Source organism: Danio rerio, chromosome 4 (assembly GCF_049306965.1).
Source record: "Danio rerio strain Tuebingen ecotype United States chromosome 4, GRCz12tu, whole genome shotgun sequence".
NCBI lineage: Eukaryota > Metazoa > Chordata > Actinopteri > Cypriniformes > Danionidae > Danio > Danio rerio.
In genome coordinates this window covers 20,457,356-20,479,872 of record NC_133179.1, presented here as the reverse complement: position 1 = coordinate 20,479,872, position 22,517 = coordinate 20,457,356, and the positions used below count along the sequence as shown (strand labels likewise).

The window sequence follows — 22,517 nt, the reverse complement described above, 5'->3', positions numbered from 1 at the left end:
GGTCCAGATGGTCAAGAAATGGTTGCCATATATTGTAAAACTTATCAAGCAATAACTTTGTATCGGACTCTTTTCAATATTTGAGAGAGATAAGTCAACCATGTCTTAAATTGAGGCATAGAATCTGATTTCCACAGCTTTAGAATGATACTCTTAGCAATGATCCTTCCATGTACGGTTGAAATACGGCAGAATTATTAGCCTCCTTTGACTTTTTTTTTTTTTATTTCCTAAATGATGTTAAACAGATTCTGGAAATTTTCATAGTATGTCTGATAATATTTTTTCTTCTGGAGAAAGTCTTATTTGTTTTATTTCGGCTAGAATAAAAACCATTTTTAATTTTTTAAAAACAATTTTAAGGTCAAAATGAATAGCCCTTTTAAGCGTTATTATTTTTTGATAGTCTACAGAACAAACCGACATTATACAATAACTTGCCTAATTACCCTATTCTGCCTAGTTAACCTAATTAAACTAGTTGAGTCTTTAAACGTCACTTTAATCTGTTTAGATGTGTCTAGATAAATATCTACTCAAATATTATTTACTATCATCATGGCAAAGATAAAATATATCTGTTATTAGTAATGAGTTATTAAAACTATTATGATTAGAAATGTGTTGAAAAAAATCTGCTCTCCATTAAACAGAAATTGAGGAAAAAAAATAAACAGTGGGGCTAATAATTCAGGGGGGGCTAATAATTTTGACTTCAACTGTACTGTATTATGATTTTGATATGGACATGTTATAAAACAGCAGAAAAAGAAGAATACCAAAATAGTGCTATTTCTGTGTCAGGTGTAAAGGCACAACAAGACAAATCAGAAACCATTTAAAGATGTCACACCAGAAATTGCAATATTTTGGACATGTCTGAAAGAAGTGGGTCAGAGGGCCTTCAGCAGACTTCACATGATGGAGAAATGGTTGGAAAAATTCAGTGTAATTTGAGATTTTGAGTAATGCAGTCTATGCATTTTAAATGTAATTAATTAAAGTCTATATCCAATCCGGCTGAGGCTTTCCTCCCATGTGTCACCCTCGATCTTTATGCCCAGTTCCTATTATCAAGAATTTTTCTAAAAAGCTGCAGTTACTCAGCTCTTGAAAAATAAAAGTACAAAATCTGAAACCAAATGTTTGGAATCAAGTGAGCCTATTATAATAGCTTATAGACGCTTTTTTCCTCTGGCAAAGATTAAAAATTGGCTATTGCATGATGTACATCATTTCTAATTTGTAAATGGCGAAAGATGTGTGTTGCAGGAAGGGAAAACTTTTAGTTAATAAAATAGTTATTAATATTATTATTATTAAATTATGATTATTACTGTTAGGTTATTATTATAAGACTTTCAATAATAATAATAATAATAATAATAATAATAATAATAATAATAATAATATAATTGTATTGTTTCATTTTCATAAGAGAAGAATTTTTTAACTGCCTTTTATAATTGTTTTAATGTTTAATTTAGTAGAAACTCACTGTTAAAACTTATTTACAGTATTTGCAAAATATATTTATCTACAGAATTCATAAACAGTAAACACCTACTATTCACTCTCTGACAAATACAAAAAATCTATCTATCTATCTATCTATCTATCTATCTATCTATCTATCTATCTATCTATCTATCTATCTATCTATCTATCTATCTATCTATCTATCTATCTATCTATCTATCTATCTGTCTATCTATCTATCTATCTATCTATCTATCTATCTATCTATCTATCTATCTACTTTCCTGTCACTCAGTCGTTGATGGCTCGCAGCGCGTCTCGGTCTCCTTGTATGGAGCGACACGCGTGATGCTGATCGCGCACAGATGGGTGGGGGGCGTGTGGAAACCGATCCGCCACAGCGCACAGTCTAAAAACTGACTCTTTACCGTACAGTCAAACCGGAGAGAGACGCACGGAAACGCCCCACACCGGACTCCCCCGACACCCTCCAAACTAATTCAACAGGGCAAAGGCAGAAGTAGCTGGAGGGACCGAACGCATCCGTGATTTGTTTGTGGAAGTAGCGGCGCTCATGGCGGCAGCTTGACTGTTCTCGGAGGGTCACTTGAGTGGATTTTAGTGGGGAAAAACTCGCGTGTTGGATGTCAGTCAGAAGAATGATGGATGCGCTCAGATTGTCGACCGCTCTTCTTCTACTTCTGTCTTTATGCAGCTTTGGAAGCGCTATACAGTTTCCCGACTCATTTCTGTAAGTAGACGGAACAAAACTTGTTATTGCTATGATTACTAGTTGTTACTCTCAAAGAGTTGGCCGTAAAAGCGTAATACTTTAAGTTTTTGTTGTATACTAATAGAGTCAGGCTGGTGATACTCCAACCACAAGTTGCGTTTCGCGTTCATTCTGCTCAGCTTTTTATAGTTTGTAGTCACACATGCGTGAGACGCACGTCCGTTGAGTTTGGTTTTTACGATGCCATGAGAAATTAAAGGGACAGTTCACCCAAAAATGAAAATATGTGGATAATGTACTCACTCGCAGACCATGTAAGATGTATGTGACTTCCTTTTTCTTCAGTTGGAAGGAGATTTTACCTGAAACTGCCGTCGTTATTTATTTATACACTGTGGGGGAAAAACATAGCCTAGAGGCATAACAAAATTAATAGGCCAAACTGTGACACCTGACAATACATTTAAGTCTTGAATGAAGAAAAATTACCAGTGTGTGGAGGTAACTGACATTATTTACCACATTACATCGACAAATGGTCCCCGGTGTGTTTTACGACAGTCTGGATTTCCTGATAGTATACTTGCATAGTGGAGAAGTCCATTTGATGTGTGCATTTAAAACGGAGAGACGTAATATTTAAAGTAAGTTATTTGCTAGACGTCTTCTGTCTGATGTCAAATAGACATTTGTAATATGTCTTTTAGGTCTAGTTTAGAATGTTTGCAAAAATCATGTTTAATCAACTCTTTATTAACACATTATTTAAGACATTTTATTCAAAAACATTATGTACGTGTGCATAGCTTACTTATGCTTATACTGGTTGCTGGAACCTATATACTGTAAAAGTCGTATGTAATCATTATATGCTCACATTCTCTGGAGGCTATGGATTGAAAGTAACAATGTTCATGTTCACTTTTATTTCATTTTCATTTATAAAATAATGTTTATTTTCATGCACAGAATTTTAAACATCTCATTGTATCATCAGGAGCTCAGGTATTAATTTTATTTCGCCCATATATGTATTTTTTTACTTTCTAAGTGGCTGTAGCTGTTGACTGGCATTTTATGGATCACTTAGGATTACATTTTTAATTAAAAACCTTGTTTAATGTTCTACTGAAGAAAAAAAAAGATCTTGGATGACCTTATGGCGAGTAAATTAACAGCACCTTTTTATTTTGGCTGAAAGATCCCTTTAATGAGATATTTAATCCAAAAATAAATAATGTTGCTCCATGTTTTTTGTGTTCTTCTGGACGAAAAAAGAAATTTAAGCCCCACAGAAGGGCTTTCTTTTTTACTATGCAGTATTTACTAAGTTTCAAAATGTCAAGTCTTAAAATAGAACATGAAATCACCACAGAAATATCCCAAAAGTGATTTATATCACTCATATCGTTATCAAAAGGCACCTATTTAACTCAAAATCTTGACTCTACTTGACTCAAATCTTCAAGATTTGTTGTCTTTTGTGTCTCCAGAATGTGTCTGTAAAGTTTCAGTTCCAAACACCCATCAGATTATTCATTATAGCTTTCAGTATATTGTAATTTTCTGCTCTGAACACAATTTGTAGCTGTTTTTGTTGCCCGTGCCTTTAATGCTAGATCTCCCTGCCCACCGTTGCCACATGCCTGTCACAGTGTGCCTCAGGCCCCGTTTACACTAATGCGTTTTAGTTTGAAAACGCATAAGTTTTGCTATGGTTACGGCATCCGTCCACACTACAAAATGCAGCGTTTTGGAAACACTGTAGAGCCTGTTTCCACTCTAAAACGCTGCTGCTCCGTCTCAGTGTGGATGAAGGAAAACAGAGACATCTGAAAATGGAGGCGGGGCTGCCGAGATTTGCTAGCTGATTGGGGCTTTTGTGTCATTGTGAATCTTTCCCTTATTCGTCAAGCCCCTATCACATGACTGTAACACATGGCTTTAACGCTATATCGGAAGACAACAGACCAGCCTTCACTGTAAACAACAACATGGACACAGAAATGCGTTGTTTGCACTATTGTCTGTTTTAGGCGCCATTGTGCAGTTAAACTCTGCCTTTTTTACCACAGCAGCGGCATATATTCGCTAGAATGCACATGCCCAGAGTGCGCGAATGGTCACGTGATATACGTTTTTGGTGGCGTAGTGTGGACGGAGATATGTTCAGAAACGCTAGGTGAAACGCGAGTGTGGACGCGGATCGTTTTTGATCTAAAACGCTGTTTTCAAACTAAAACGCACTAGTGTAAACGGGGCCTCAGTCTCCTGCTGCATCAGATAAACAGCACAGTGACAGACACGAAGGAAGCAGATCTCACGTTACATTTGTGAGGAATACTACAGTAAGAACTTTCCCATTGATTATTTATTTAATGTATTTGTTGTGGAGTAAATTCAAGCCTTTCTGCAACAATGAGTCACACACAATGTTGTTACAAAGTTTGCGCACATACACAGACACACAAACACAGCACGCAAATGCTTAACTTTGATTAAAGTTTCAAGTTTTTACACGGCAAATGTGACAGGATATACATTAATATCCACTGCTGTATTGATAACCGTAATGTTGATGTACAAAATAAACCTGATTAAGCGTCCACAGACCAGGATTAAAGGGTCGTCTTTCATAATTGTAGTGACATGCAGCTGTAGTGATAAAGACGGTAAAATTGCTATAATTCATTACAAACATCCACTGTTTTAAAAACGTTTTAAACTTGTAAAAGTCATTCTTGATCACATTTGATGATAATTGATGATCACAGTGAGCTGAACAGATTTACTCTTAGTTGCTTTGCGCACATCCAATCTTGTTGTCGTGTTATTACGGAGACATGTTAATACTCAGCTGTCAATTTGGTGGGCGGGGAAACCGTACTCCTACGTCACGTTGTGGTGAGCCACAAAATGGGAAGTATTTGCATCCTATTTTAACGTGAGCAAATAAAAAAAAAGAGACTTATTGTCTTTATATGACTCCTGTGGACACACTATACACACAGTTCAGTCCAAACAGCTTTCAAAAGAGGAGTTTCATCATAGGTGCCCTTTAAAACTCTCTTGGTAAGTCAATTAGATACAGAATATATGTGATGAACAGATTAAATATAACTTGATACTCATTAAAAATCTTTCTATTTCTATTATTTTATTTTCTGTGACGTACAATTCCTGAGTGAATTTTTACTTTTAATTTTATCCTCTTGATCTAATTCACAAAAAAATATCTTATTGGTTTCAGTTCAACTCTCTGCCTTGTCTAGTGGGGAACTTGCTCTTTAAAAGTAGCTAAATGTTTTAAAATGTGTTGTATCCGAACGCTAAAATGTTAAAACATGGGTCTCAAACTCAATTCCTGGAGGTCCGCAGCTCAGCGCAGTTTTGCTCCAACTCTGACCAAACACAGCTGATTCAACTGATCTAGGTAATCCAACTAAACAAGGTGTTCTAAACTACTAGACACTTGACCACCTTGATTGGTTGAATCAGCTGTGTTTGATTAGGGTTGGAGCAAAACTGTGCAGAGCTGTGGCCCTCCAGGAACTGAGTTTGAGACCCATGCGCTAAAACTTTATATAATTTACTTATCTGTGTGGCATTTTATATTGGAATGGTTTTGTTTATGTTATATTTGTTTATAGTTTTTTGTCCTTTCGTTGTGTCGTATTGGTAACCAGAACTGTTTGGTTGTCAGGAACATTCTTCAAACTATCTCCTTACAGCAGCAGAAGCCAAGTCATTTAAATGAAAAACCATAAACTTTGAGTGTAATCCTTTAACAAATAGATTTACAGCTTGTTTTGCGGTTTCCTAACACCATCAAGGCTGCTGGTGCCAGAGAAGTGGCCATCAAAACCTGATGTGCCACCTGTGTCCTGGGTTATTTTTACTTAAGCGGAGCCTGTCACCTGTCCACATTATTTCAAACTCCAGCATGTGCCTTTTTACCGTATAATCACTAGAAGGTTATGTAATGAAGCCTTCAAATGCTGACAGTAGCAACCTGCACATGTCCGCTGTCTTGCTAGTGCATTGGGCTGCTCAAATATCAAGCTTTCTATCTTGTAAATAGTGTCAAGTTCTGGCCATGAGCTGCAATTTTTGGGTTTGGTGTGTTTTTCTAAATCAAATTGATATGAACCCCCTCCATGACAGATTGGACACAAGAGCAGCTCAAGGCGTAGAAGCAATCATCTGTCAAATGCGACCAATCACACTCTACTCTTTCCTTGAGATTTTTTTTGGGTTTATACAGAATTTGGTAATATGTAAATCACGGGCTCAATACCCTCAGGCTTGTGTCGGTTCTTTATTTATGAGAATGTACCTATATTTAGTTCACACTTGATAGTAGTAGACCTGTCACACTTATTTTTTTCAAATAATTTTTTGTTTGTTGTTGTTGTGTAATTAAAGTGTCACAGAAACGATTGAGAAGTATTATTATTTTGATTAAATGATTAGTTCTGTTAAATGAATAATTGTGTACAAAATAAAAGTTTTTATTTAAATAATACATGCCAGTATTGTGTATATATATTAAATTTATATAAATATACATGCATACATATGTTTATAATATTAAAATATGTATGATATATAATAATAATATTTATATGTTATTTTTAGGATATCTATACATAAAAACAACCATTTTCTATGTGTGTGCATATGTCTATATAATAAATATTCACAGTACACATAAATATTGTCAAAGCAAACTTTTACTTTGCATGCAATTAGTTGAGATTAATCGTTAAACAACACTAATAATGATTATACAACAGCATAATAATGCAAACAGGCATAAACACAATTAAGGGACAAAGAATTTTAATTCTTAAGATTATTTCGATTCTGTAATTTGTGAAAAAAAAGTAAAAGTCCTAAAATAAACTTTGACATCAGTGATATAAAGAATGTAAATGTCCTTGTATAATGGCTTAATCATTATTTGTAAATGTCACTATATTAGAAGTGAACTGCAGCTTAGAAACAGCGCTCATTTGGACAACTTCTTTCAAACAATCAGTGGTTTTCAGGAAAATCTTAAAACTCTAAAAACCTCCAATAGAGATTGGATGAGATGACAGAGAATCAGCTAAAATATTGCAAATATTTGTTTTTATATAACAATGAAAAAATGCAGAATCTGTTCAAGATGTTTAAATGAACATACTGTATTATAAGTTTTCTTTACCGAAGAGTTAAATAGTTCTAAACTTTTATGAATTTCCATTTTTTTGTTGAACGCAAAACAAAATTTACTGTAGAATGTTGATCAAAAGTAGCCATTGATGTCATAGTAGGAACAAAAAGTACTATGGATGCCAATTGCAGTTTTTGCCCAAGGTCTTTCAGTATATCTTTCTTTGTATTCAGCAGAAGAAAGAAACTCAAACAGGTTTGGAACAAGTCGAGAATGAGTAAATGATGACAGAATCTTCATATTTGCATAAACTTTCTGTTGTTAGAAGTTTGGGAAAATTCATGCAGATTTTTCTCCATAATGCAAATGGGGTCACAAAGCAATTTTAATGGCCAAAAATCCATAGGAACCTTCATAATAATTATCCACTTTCCTTGTCCATTCTTAAGAATGTCACATTAAAATTGTTAGTAAGAATGATTTTTTGCCTTTTTTAAAAATCATAAATATTTTGCATCCAAAATCCTTTTTTTTAAAATCAAAAATCACTGGAAGAGATAAAGACCTTGTTTCATTGATATATTTTGCATATTTCCTACTGTAAATGTATCAAAATTTTACTTTTTATTAGTAAAATGCATTACTTAGACCTTAATTTGGACAACTTAAAACGTGACTTTTCTCAATAAGATTTCTCAAGATTTTTTTTGTACCTTCAGATTCCAAATTTAAAAAAAAACAAAAAAAAAACAAAAAAAAAAAACAATATCTTAATATTGTCTTAATATAAATATCTTAATAATGCATAATATTGCCCTATCCTAACCATGCATTAATGGAAAGCATATTTATTTAGCATTTTTAGATTATGCATAAATCTCAATTTCCAAAAAAACATTGTGTTGACACTTGTGACTGGTTTTGTGGTCTCATGATACATCTCTGCTTCCAACATTATTTTCACTAACAAATACAGTATGTTGTATTATGGAAAATAAGACATGGTACAATCAAGAAAAGCAATTTTTTCCTCTGCTTTTTTGCATTTGCTCTGCTCTTTTTGTGTCGTTCTGAGCCCCTCATCATCCTGATCTGCGTGACTGCATCTTTGTGCCCAAACCCTAACCTCCTAATGCCAGAGCGAGTCTGCTTCAGATGCTCTGTGACTGCGCTCTCCTGCTCAATCTCCCTCATGCCTTCTTACTGTCTTGTGGTCTCGCTGTGCTGTGAGGCAGATGATTAATGTCCTCAGATCTGAGACTGATGTCACCCGTTCGGTCACTCACAGCTTCTCCAGAGAAGCACAAAGCAGGTAGAGCATCTGTGCTCTTCTGCCATTATGTAGATGTTGTGAATTGTCATCTTCACTTCAGTTTGACCCTGTCAGCTTTTTATTTAAGCTTTTATGGATTTTTTGTTTTTTTAATAGACTGTTAGCTGGGAAAATATTCATTCATTCATAAACTTTGCTTCAGCTTAGTCGCTTTATTCATCAGGGTTGCCACTGTGAAATTAACTGCCAACTTATCCAGCATATGTTGTACACAGCATATGCCCTTTCAGCTGCAACCAAGTACTGGGAAAGCTGGGAAAATAGGATTTCAGAAAACAAAATACTCCAAAAAAATGTCTTTTTTGCATTTAAGTTTGCTCCATCCTTCCATCCAACTATCCATCCATCCATCCATCCATCCATCCATCAATCCATTCGTCCGAATGTATGCAGAATTCATTATTTAATACTTAGTTTACTTGGAGTATAGTCAGATAGCATTGATTTAGTTGTATTATCATTCAAGTCTGTTTTATCATTAATGTCCGTTTAATGTCTTTTATTAACATCTAACCTAGGAGTGAATTAGTTTAAAGTGGAAAAAAGTAAAGTGAGAGTATAATGTACATGTTTATTTATTTTATTAAAACGTGTAAAACTTATTATAAACAAAAAATCCAAACATAAAACCCAAATTTCTTTATATATTTTTTGACTAATTTATTTATTTATTTATTTATTTATTTATTTATTTATTTATTTATTTATTTGTTTGTTTTATATTTGTTTATTTATTTATTTATATGTGTTTGAAGGGAGTAAAAGTTATATTAATAAATTAAATAATCTATATTTTGCTAAAATATTTTTTTTTGTTAAGGCATTTGTTTATATAAAGAAGATTATAAATATATAACCTTAAACTAAACAACTTGAAGTGTTTATTTATTTATTTATTCATTTATATATACTTAATATCTGTCTAATTTTAAATGAACAGTATTCAGTGCAATTTTTATATGAATTTAGTCCAATAAATATCAGCATAATAAAGGAATGTATTTATTTATTTATTGTTTGTTTTGTATCTTTAGGTTTGGCCTAAAAAAGGACTTGGCCCTAAATTCTTAATGAACCAGTACTAAATGTATAATTTCCTTTCATGGTTTGGACTTGAGGAACCAAGCGTGAACACAGTTTTTGAAACTGGGAAATTTCATATTGAGGATTAAGATTTATTACTTATTCCCTAAAGTGCCTGAACATCTTCAGTTATTGGTTTTTCAGTGTTACTGTATGTTTTAGATATAATAACGAGAAGAGAACTGCTGGTGTAAAATTATAATTCAGTCTTGGATGTTTTTAAACTTAATCTCTTTCTTATGAATTTGGTGTATTGTGAATGGTTAGAGTGGCTACAAACTTGAGTCATTTGCATAAGGCATGCACATAAGACCTCAATATAAAGGCTTTCCTTTAAGTTTTTGCTGTATCATGACTTTGCACGAGACTTTGGGGGTTCTTTCCTTTCTGTATGATGGTTTCTGTGTCCATTATTTCCTGTTAAGGTTTGTTTGTTTTTTTTGAGAACTGTAGCCTCAGATTTTTGCTGCTCCTGGATAATTTTATCTATCTTCAGCTTTAAGTCTCACAACAGTTGTGTCAGTGTCTTTGCCATGTTGCACTTTGACTACAAGCATAATCAGATTTCATGCTTAAGCAGTTCGATACATGGGCCTTTCCCGTTACTAGCCTTCTTCATCCCGCCAGAGAGCGAGGAATGAGCATTATTTGCCCTTTGGAGATCAGCCAGTCCACTCACAGTATTTGTTGCATGGCTTTAAAGGGACATTACACCCAAAAATGAATATTTACTCATCATTTACTCACCCCTTCAAACCTTTATGAGTTTTTTTTTTCTGTTTGACACGCACAAAAAAGAATATGGAAACCAACATTTTCAAATAAGGATAAAAATACTATTGAAGTGAATGGCTATTGGTTTTTACTTTTTTGTGTATAACAGAAGAAAGAAACTTTAAAAACAGTTGAGTTTTTACATTTTTTAATCCACTCAACCGGGTCTGGCAATTTTAGCTTAGCTTAGCATAAATCACTGAGTTTGATTAGACCATTAGCGTCTCACAGTTTGTTTGTTTTTTTTACATTTCCTTGATATTAATGATATTATGATATGATACGGGAATATTGCTATAATTCATTACAAATGATATGATATATTGAGCTAGGTAACTACAGTGCTGTGTAATATCTTTGCACCCACTGCAGCCATGGTATGGCAGCAAAGTCCCTTGATTATTAAAGCTCAACGAGAGTAAAGTTCCTAGCCATATCGCCTTAGAAAATAGCAGCTTTTTACACAATGTAACTACAGAACAGTCAAGCTTTACATGCGAAAATTATCGAACCCTTTTTTTGACTTTTTTGGGCGAGATAATCTGATCCAGTTCAAGGATTTAGGCTAAGCTAAGTTAAAAGTGCTCCTACCAGACCTGGAAATCTGCAGAATAGATTCCAAAATGCTAAAGCTCAACTGTTTAACTCTCGGCTCCTTTTATAAGTCCTCTATTTTCGAAAAAGCTACGCGTTCTTTTAACCAGATGAGTAAATGCTGACAGAATTTTCCTTTTTGGGTAAACCGTCTCTTTACCCTTGAACTGTGGCTAAGGAGTGAAAGGTTTTGCTGTGATATTAGGTTCTTGTGCTGTGCTTATGTGTTTGGGGGCAGTTTTTTAACACCTTAGTTCAGCAGGGAGTCTTTTTGTCGGTATTTGCTGAGCCTTTTGAAAACAGCTGGGAGTTATTTCTGTCACTCTGATACTCAGGCAGAGTTAAAGCTCAGTCAGACACAGACTGAATGGCAGTACACTCCGTGTTTTTCTACAATTAATACTCTTGTTTATGTTGCATATCAATCGTTAATATTCCCTTTTCACACAAAAACATACTTGTACATTTTTATTATTGTGTTTTTCAAAAAAAAAATTTGTTTATATTAGAGTTGCTTGTTTGTTTGCACAACTGCTGTCAGTTTATGTATGCATGCATGTACAGTATGTATGTGTGTAATATGTACAGTATGTATTGCTCTATTGCTGTCTGGATCTTAATGGGAAATTTCAATATATTTTATTAACATTATTTAATTTTATTAAATAATAATTCGTCTAAATGATGGCAGTTTATTCCTCTGTGGCGACCTCTGATACCTCAGGAACTAAGCCGAAGGAAAACTAATGAATAAATAAGTCTAAATGATAATTATATATAAAATTATGTTGGAACAATTCATCTAATCTAAACATTAACATTAATATTTTGTATACATTTCTATTTTATATTCATTGAGTCAGTCACTGATTCATTTATTCATTGATTCATTCAATCACGTTCCAACCAACCAATTCGCCAACCAACCATCCAATCATGGACCCCTAAAAACTTTAACTTGCGGTAAAAAATGTAAATTACCATAATATATTATCAAGAATATGTTGTTTGATATATAGAAACGATTCTTTATTTATACATTTTTTATTTGATTGTTTTTTTATTATTATTTATTGATTGATTCATTCATTTTTCTTATAATTATATAAGCGTGTACACTATACCTTAGTATTTAACTAATTCATTTTTTGTTTTAGTTTTTTATTTTCATTTTTAATAGATGACGCATATAAAGTTGTTTTATTTTTAAATGATAATTTCTAATTGAGGATGCCCTCTTATCTCTCCAAAGAAAGTTTTGACAGATTTACACAGCTTTGGACAAATTTGGCCCCAGAGGACAGCTCAAGTAACCCCGCACAGTGGCAGCCTTCCTGTTCCCAAGCCCACATATAAATATGCTGAGTCTCATTTTGTGGGTCATTTGACTCTCGTAATTGCAGGGTTCCAGTAGTTCCAAATATGTTGATACAAGCTATTATAATGCTTCGTGTTGTAAGGTGAGACATTGCAGGCAAACCCACATTTTTTTCTAAAGATTTTAAATTTTCATGAAGCATTATTTCAGCAGTCTTATGTGTAGTGTTTCTTTTATCATACTTTAAACATTTAAAGCAGTTTTTTCTCCTGCTCTTAGCTGTATCAGTACATCACTCCAGCAGAACTTACAAAAAAATCATTAACATAGATATTTATACATTTTTTTCAGGCTGTTTATAGTATTTTGTACATTTATAGTATTTATAGTAAGTATGGAGTGTTAAAAATATCCTCTGACTCTATGTCAGTAAAAAAATGGTGGTAACTATTAGTTAATTTTTTTTACCCTCCTTACCTGTGGTTTCATATCTTAAACAGATTGTCTAATTCCTAAAAATGAACATACAACTGAAAGCTGATGGATTTTTCTTTTTTTGTGTGTGTGTTCTCTGATTTCCTCAACAAGCTGGCTGGAAATTGTGAATTGCTTCCAGCTGCTTGAATGCTGAGCTCTTTCTGCACTGCAGAGGAAACACATGTGCTTTGCACTCCTTGTGTTTTTATGCATTTACAGCGCTGGAATCTACAGGTGGAGGATGAAGGAACAGCGCATGTGTTAAAGAACGTTTATGGAAACTTGTATGTGGGATCATATCCCCGAATCCTTCCTCATGTGCTGATGAGTCAATGCATTACACTCTGAATAACTGATCAGTGGTTTCTTTCTTCAGGCTTTTTGTGAGAGCTTCTGGCTTTAAAGATAGTTCGTTGATGTTCTGCAGCTTACCAGTGTAAGCAAATATCAGATGTTCTGCAGCTCAGCACAAATCAGTGCTATATGTGTATGTGGGGGTGCTCCAGTTTGGGGTCAGTAATGTTTTTTTTTTTTAACATAAATTAAAGAATTTATTAAATTAATTAAAAGTGAAATTAAAGATGAACTTTAATGTTTATTTTAAACTCATGTTGTTTTGAACTTCACATGTCTGAGAATAGCATGATGACTGATTGAGGAGAGTAAGGAAAGTATTTTCTTTATAAAAATGTAAAGACAAAAGGGATGGCTGATGACAATTGGTCACTTTGCCTTTACAAGAATGAGGTTTAAAATTATTAATATAGGAAACAATTATTTTAACAGATTATTTTTTTAATCTTTTAAACTGAGACTCAAACATGACAGCTAAAAAAATCGTACATCACTTCCATTGGAACAAATTGTAGCACTAAAGTATAGTTTGGTTCATGTTTATTACCATACCTGTCAACTGACCTGTTTATGCCAGGATTCTCCTCTATTTCACCATTATATGCCGCTATCATCCTGTTTAAGTAATTACCTGTATTTCTCCCGTAATCTCTCTATAAAAAGTGAAAGTATATTACTATGTTTATTACCCACAGTGAGTTGATTTTCGTCCTTGGTTTTACCAGGGTTATATTCATTTAATATTCATTTGACAATTTTTCCCCCTCAAGGCCAATTTTACAGTTTATTACTCTGATTTAGCAGTTGCGGATCATCCAAAATGAATAGTAAGTGAAAGATGTGCATGTAAATTTAGCTAAATCGTTTATAGAGTATTTCAAATATAGCTCGCAAAAAAGAGGAAACAGATGAGACGAAATGGTCATTAAATGTACCCTGAAGCATTTTCTGTCTGTGAGGTTGATATTGTGGGTTACTGAATGAAGAATAAAAGCATGTCAGTGTGTGCTGCATTGGTTACTGTTTAGGCCTGAGGTCTTATTTTGTCAATGTGTCTGATTTGTTGAAGGAATTGAAGAATGTTGGAAACCTCTAGCCATTTGCTTTTTTACTTTACAGTATACACAAAGTTGAAATATTGCGTTTAACATTTTTATATATAAAAAGAAATTCAGTTATATGTGTTCAATAGAATAATAATAATGTAATCATAATAGTTATTACTACTTATAATCATAATAATAATAATAATAATAATAATAATAGTAATCATAATCGGTACTTACAGGAAATCTCTGCAATAAAACAGTATAAATAAAAAAAGTACGGTTTCTGCAATCGGAGAAACCACTTTAGCTCTGTTTTTGGCACAAGCAATAACAAACCCGGTCATGTTATCTTTGTTTGAAGGTAGAGGACTAATGTTGGTGAAAATGGTTGTGTAAAGCCTCACACCATGATAAAACACATACAGTACCAGGGCGTAGGCTTGTGCCAGTATAAGATTCTGATGGTTTGATACCATTGAATTAAAATATCACCATTTTACGATATTGATTACTGCTCTACAAAATGTTTTTTTAAATGTCTGAGTAAAAAAAAACTTTTTTCCCTTCGAACACAAAATATTGGATTTTGAGAAACTTAAAATATATTTTAGAGCATATTAAGCTGAATAACTCAAAAGAATCATTGACTTCTGCTGTCTTTATTAGGTTCCAAAACACAGATTTTATTACAAGTTATAGCAGCATCTTGGATACATTTTCTACTGGTGATACTGTTGTCCTAAAAAAAAAAAAACATAAAAAAACCTTCCACCAGAATTTTAAAGCTTCGACTTTTTAAAACTGGGGTATACTTTGAAAGCGGTTATCGTCCAATGCCTACCAGGGCATACATTGTGTGTTTATTGCCAGTGTTTTTTGAGATGCTTTTTCAATATTCATGCCCAAATGATTTTCATTGGTGATGAGTCACTCCCTGATATTAGATGATGCTCAATGAAACACAAAAATATCTATGCGCAACTTTACCATTCTGATGCTTGATTGTTGCACAGAAGTAGACACTTTTACCTTTTTTGTGTTTATCACATACAGAAAGCTTATCCATTTGTGTTTAGTGTCCTCCACTACAGCACACAAACATCTGCTTAAAAGTTTTGCGTGTATAAGTTGCAAGCCATGAAAGACAATTAAGCGAACCTAAAGTCTTCATCAATTTGATCTGCAACTTCCATGTGCTTGGGTAGACTTTTTTGTGCATGAGTGCCACCAAGTAACTTCAGCAGCTCAAGGCATGCGAACAAAAGCACCAATCTCATTGGTCGACCAGTTATCAATGTGGTGCATCAAACCAAGTAAAAAAAGACACCATTTTGGGCATTGGTGCACACTCACATTAGCGCTCTTTAGTCACAAGGCATTAAATCATTACGATAATCATACACTATAAGTGTCCTGTTGTACACAAGCAACAAGGCGATTCTAGATAACTATACAAAATAATAATTTTGAGGATGGACTTTTGTTGAGGTGTTTAACGAAGTATCAAGCAGCATTTGAAATGGTGGGAGATTCACTTACTTTTATAAGGTGTTTGAACACCTTAACAAGTTAGTCTAGTTATCCAACCTTATCGTCTGCTGAGGCAAAATCACATTTTTTGATGCACATTAATACATTTATTTAGTAAATGTGTTCTGGCATAGTTTATGCTCACAATTTATGACAAAAATAGTATTGTTATCAGTCATTGTATATTGTATTTTTTGAGTTATATATGTATCTTGGCGTTTCAATCAATCCTTTTTTTTATGGTAAATCCTAATGAAAATAAATGATTTCTGGTTTTAAACATTGTTCAGAATATCTTACTTTGTGTTTAAAAGAAGATAAAAGCCCAAACCGATTATTACGTTATTGAAGCTGAGTAAATGATGACAGAATTGACATTTTAGGCTTTACGTTACATTCGTGAACTTAAGATGCTCTCCACATGCGTCTTGACGTCATGCTATTAGAGCTGTGTGTTAGTGAGACAGACAGATGTCCTGAGCGTGAGTGAAGGCAGGGGAGAAAGGAGGACAGAAAAGAGGCGAGATATATTTGTGGAGACAGGCTCTCTTGCCAGAGGAGATTACTAATGTGTAAAGAAACCCTACACTCTCTTTGATGGACTCACTCTCGCTGGATGCACAAAGAGCATATTCAGATTTGGGCCTCACATTTTGCAATGCATTCTGACACGAATCAGCTTTAATCAGAATTTTCTAAAATCAGCACCTGAGGGAAGCTCAGTGCCGGAGGAGATAGATGCAGATTTGAAGAGCTCAACAAGACAGGCGGAGACATCAAAACAGTGTGGTTTCATGCATTTTGTCCAGTTTGCTTCTTTAGATAAGGCACATAGGCCAATCTTAACTCTAGCAAATGGTAGACACGCCAACCATAGTCTAAATAGGACATTTCCTGCTCTCTCTGTTGTTCCAAAGGCATTTGTTTTCAGAACATTAGTTGAAAATCTGTTTATCTAATAGTGGATTTAGCATCATCCGCACAAACATAATCATTTTACATGACAAACAGATACTATGTGTTATGCTTTTATTCATCTGTGAATATAAATCAGCTTTGTCTTTATAAACTTTGATTGTCATTATGAACCAGAGGTGCTTGGGGTATACCCAAAAATGAAATTTGCAGAAATGTACTGGCTACTGGTAGTTTGCTGCGTTCACCTTTTGTAAAAGAAGTATTTTCAGGCAGTTTTTGCCAATAAAATGTCATTACTAACTGATTTTTTACAATCTCATTTGTACATTTTCGAAGGATTTGCTTATCCCCCAATGATGCTTGGGTTTAGGGGTGAAGTTTGGGGGCACACCTCCTATTAAAAAAGCATATGTTATTGTAGTAATGAAAACTAATTCATATAAATGAGCTACATTTCTGACTATACATGAAAATGTTATGTTTTCTTGTGAGATCAGGCTGTTTTAGCACATTTTGATGTATTAATTTCTGCACAGGGTGGCACAGGGGCTCAGTGGTTGACTCGGTCACCTCACAGCAAGAGCGTCAACGGTTGAATTGGATGAACTAAATTGGCTGAAGTTTATGAGTGTGTGTGTTTAAATGAGAGTGTATGGGTGTTTCCCAGTACTGGGCTGTGGCTGGAAGGGCATCTGCTGTGTAAAACATATGCTGGAATAGTTAGCGGTTCATTTCACTGTGGTGACCTCTGAGAAAGAGACCAAGCCGAAGGAAAATTAATGAACGAATTTCTGAACATACAATATGTCAATAGTACTTTGCTTAAAAGAACTTAAAACAAAATTTGGGTATGTTTGATTAAAAAATACATAACCATTCCAAACAAATGGGGTTCGAATTATCATCTTGATCTGATTCAGAATGATAACCAAAGATGAATCAAATAGACCGAGTTCATCAGCAGTTCAGTAATGTTGCATTGTATAAATGGGGATTTATATGCTCCAGAATATCTGATGGTTGTGTCAGCTCATTTCTTCTGCTGTACTTATTTGGGATGGGAGATTTTGTATTCTCTCATAATATAATAGCACCTGCGGTAAAACACTAATAGCTGGGGGGACTTGTAGATGGCAGGGACGTGTTGTGACATAAATGATGGAAAATCTTGTCAGTGGTGTGAAGACACGTTTGTTGCAAGGTACAGCATACTAAGTGCAAATTGGGTCTCATGCAGAAAATTGCATGACTGTAATTTTTCATTTCATTATTCATTATGTATGACTAATATCATTATGATCACTCGTGTATAGACATTTTTTAGTTCTATATTTGTCTTTTTGTGGATTAAATAGTCTGTGTTTCATACAGTAGATAGTGAGATATAATTATAGCATTTACCCTTACTGTTTCTGTTTGCTTTATGATGGATTTATTTTTTTTTGCTTGTAAGAGGATTAGGTTAGCAATTTTAAATTTTCTACACTTCTCATCTGGTGTGCATAGTGTTTTTTTGTTTCTCTTTTTTTTATTGGGTACTCTCATTTACTTTCCTTCGGCTTATTTACCTTGTCAGGAGTCAACACATATGTTTTACTTGCGGATACTTTTCATGCAGCAAATTGTGTAGATGTTACCTGTTTACGCACACGGATCATATGAACTTGATAGCGAAAGACCTCTTGGTTCAGCTGAGAAGCAAACCAGTGACCTTCTAGCTGTGAAATTTTGTGAAAGCTGAGTCACTCTGTGTGTCAGAGCATTTGCTTCACAGTAGTAAATCAGACAAGAAATACTTTGATGGTAATGCATTTTTAATGTGATTTATTCATGTTCATGGCAAGGAAAACACAAGTTTTCCTTCATGTTCTCAAGTAGCCTTGAGTGCATCATGGAAAAACTCCTCTGATAATGGCTTAAATGTTGTGGGCAAAATAGACTTTAGTAATGATTAAGGAAAATATTTATACATATTCATACATACAAACACAGTCATTTCATTGTATTTTTAATTTAATTTAATTTAATTTAATTTAATTTAATTTAATTTAATTTAATTTAATTTAATTTAATTTAATTTAATTTAATTTAATTTAATTTAATTTAATTTAATTTAATTTAATTTTGTTTTATTTTATTTTATTTTATTTTATTTTATTTTATTTTATTTTATTATTATTTATTTATTAATTAATTTATTATTATTATTATTATTTTTTAATTTGTCTTGAAATTCTACTTTAACTGCTCACATAACACTCTATGCATGAAACGAGTGCCTGACAGCATGTCTACGCAGGCTGGCTCGGTTTCAACAGTTTCTAATAATACAGCAGTCTGTATTAGGAGAACATCCCTGGTCGTTCACAATGTCACTGCGACTTTGTCTGACACTAGTGCATCCCCGTTTGGCACAGCGGGCACAAGTTGACGGAACTGTTCTGAATATAGCAAACCAGCAGAATTTGGGTTGCAGGTGGGTCACAGCGCCCCTACTTAGCATTCTCTAGTGTGTTTTTTAATCTTGTGTGTCATCGCCAGTTAACAGAGCATGCAAATACAACACATACTAGGTTACTAGACATTAAAGGGGACCTGTTATGCAAAATTCACTTTTATAAGGTGTTTGAACACAGATGTGGGTTTACAATGTGTGTAAACAACCTGGCTATAATGGACAGAATCCACCCACTCCTTTTTTAAAATCTCCATAAATAATAAATAGTTTCTTTGAACACATGCGCATATTTTAACTGTGTGTAACAGTATGGAAGCCCCGCCCATAACTGATCTGCCTTATTAGCATATACCCCATCCTGAGTGACGAGCAGAACTTCAGCAGTCCTGTTCACACACATATACACACACAAGGGATACTACTTACTTACTTTTTGCCCCTTTAAAAAACAAATGGTAATATTTAGTTGGTCTATTTACTCCCAGACATAATAAATAAATGCATAAACACAAAGCACATTACAAATAAACAACAAAACAATCTGCTTTCAATATTAATTTCCACAAGCAGAAATTTATAATATTAATCTGATCAGTTATGTATGTAATTATGTAAATTTGAATTCATGACTACCTACAGTCACAGAACATTATTATGTTATTATTCTGGTTTTATTATTACAGAAATTATGATAGTAATTACACTTATTTAATATTTATGTCAATATTTATTTCTATTGATGTCTATTTATGTCGCTATTCACTATGTATAGATTATATCAGAATAAAACTAAACTCTAAATATTTTTTTCAAAGTGCACATTTTCATAATTTACTCATGAGTAAAGCATAAAGTGTGTTCTGATCCTTGTCCTGCATAATTTGAGTAAAAAGCAGAGCGCTACACAATCATCCACATTGTTTTTCATTTCCAAACGTCACCGTCAGAGCGAGCAGGACAGATCCTGTCAGACACGAGACCGAGGAAGAGAAAGCGCTAAGCAGATGAAGTGACAGAGACGCAGCAGGCTTGTTTATTTCTGCTCGCTTCCGTCATGTTTGATACTACATTTTCCCCAGAGGAACAATTAAATCACATCCTATTGCTTTGTGGTGTACTTAAATACTAACTCAACATAATAAACAATAAACTGTACATAAATAAACAAACAAGCAAACAAATAAAATGTTGTTATTTATATGTCTATTTTTGCAAAAAAATAAATATATACATTTAAATGCACATAGTATTTGTATAACAAATAAATAAATGTATTTCTGGTGAATAATTTTTAATTATTATATTATTCACAATATTTTAATATTTAACTTAATAGTAAGTGACTGTTTAATATATATTTTTTTGTATTTCAGAATTTGAAAATAATCATCATAATATTGGTAACATTATTTTGTTATTAATTAAGAAACGATGACTAAATGACTGCTCATTTAAATGGTTTGCTGAAGAAACAGAGATTGAGTGAACAAATATCTGTGTTTTGAAGGTGTTTGCGCAGTGTGTAGATTTATATATAAAATACTGATGTGCGAAAGCTCAGTTTTAGGCTCTTTCATAGCGTACACACCTATTGCATGCTGTCAGCTGTGTTGCCTGCAGTTTGTGTTGTTTTGTGCATCTGTGGTGTTTGTGGTCTTGTTGTACAAAGACAAAAGACTACATTTTGTGATGTTAATAATAGTAATGTTAAGATACCAAAAAAATATTGAAAATCCTGAAAGATCAGTTTTTATTTGTAACATTGTCTTTCAAACTCTTTTTTTATTCTACAAATAGTATAAATAAATGATTTAAACTATTACGTATACAGTTTAAGAAAATATTATTAAGTCAACTATGATTTATTTTTTCTTTTACTTTCAAAAATATTTAAAATAAGTGATGTTTAACAAAGCAAGGACAAATCCTCATTATTTCCTGTTTTTTTTTTTCCTTCAAAAGAAAGTGAACATATAAAATAATTGTTTATTTATTTATTTTTTGTATTTTTTATTTATTATTTCTTAGCTCAATATTATTTGCTCCTTTATTATTATTTGTTTGTTTATAACAAACCCTTGTTTTGCAATTTCTTGCCATGTTAGCTTATAGCCTTTAGATTGCATTATAAGCTAAATGCTAGTGCCTTCGAAAATAACTAGTAAAATTTTAAATACTGTCATCATGGCAAAGACAACATAAATTAGTTATTAGAAATGAGTTATTAAAACTATTAAGTTTTAAAATTCGTTGAAAATAAAACATTTCATTATTTAACAGCAATTTGGAAATACATACATAAATACATTCACAGGAGGGCTAATAGTTTTGCTTTTTCTTGTCAGCTTAGTCCCTTTATAAATCCGGGGTCGCCACAGCGGAATGAACCGCCAACTTATCCAGCAAGTTTGTATGCAGCGGATGCCCTTCCGGCCACAACCCATCTCTGGGAAAAATTTGTATTAACAAATCAAAGATATATATATATATAATCTGCCGTGTAAAACAAATACTGGAATAGTTGGCAGTTCATTGTGCTGTGGCGACTTCTGATAAATGAGAAACTAAGCTTTGCAGTTGCAGTCTTAGTTAACAATAATAACTCTGATAACCCTAGAAGAAAAGAGTGCATCACTGGCTATTCGTTCAGCTCTGAATTATTGTATGAAAACAGTACAGTCTGCATGTCGTGTCCAATGTGTCTTATCTCAAAGGAAGTTTACTTTCCACACTGTTTGTTCTCAGTATGATCATGTTTAATCAGTAAATGTCTTTGTTTTTGTCCCGGCTGATAATGTTAAATGAGTATTATAAAAACGAGTGCATTTAACTGCACCTGTTGCTCTGACCTCTGATCTGTGACTGTAGTTTGTCTTGACAGGTGCATTAAAAATCCATTTGGTTTCAGATTTAAACAGCCCACATGTTTTCAGACAGCTGATGAAGCAATGACATTGTGGTATAAAACTCTTTCCTGGATTTGATTTAACAAACTCTTTTTACAGACTCTAAAATGGTGGACGGTTTAAACTTGCAGGCTTCTTTAAAGTTCAGACCTGTAAACGCTTTTTTTTACAGTATTGTCACCATTTTGTGTTCTAGATATTTAAGCCATGGTCAGATAAAGCCATGTATTTCTTAACTATCGGGGACATGTAGGTCTAATGTGGCTCTGAACATAGAAACAGGCCTGTTGTCCTCAGGGAGTGAAGTTAAAATAGAGAAAGAGGGCAAGAGAGAGCTTGTGTTTTAGTGTGGT

The 22,517-nt window shown here is 33.5% G+C and overlaps 1 protein-coding gene across 14 annotated transcripts in view; it reads left to right on the top strand.

Moving 5' to 3' along the window:
- The window catches only part of cacna2d1a (calcium channel, voltage-dependent, alpha 2/delta subunit 1a), a 137,151-nt gene that overhangs the window by 15,706 nt on the left and 98,928 nt on the right, over positions 1–22,517 (top strand). For 6 of the 14 annotated variants that reach the window (XR_012401604.1, XR_012401605.1, XM_005164746.6 and 3 more), the window contains exon 1: positions 1,884–2,230. The exons of 7 other annotated variants lie outside the window; for them this stretch is intronic. Coding sequence is in view for 5 of the 7 variants with exons in the window: in XM_005164746.6 (XP_005164803.1) it covers positions 2,124–2,230 (107 nt within the window). In the remaining 2 variants the exon portion in view is untranslated. Of the gene's footprint in view, positions 1–1,883; positions 2,231–22,517 lie in introns of those variants that run through there. One more of the 14 variants, NM_001044960.2, reaches the window with a different exon arrangement.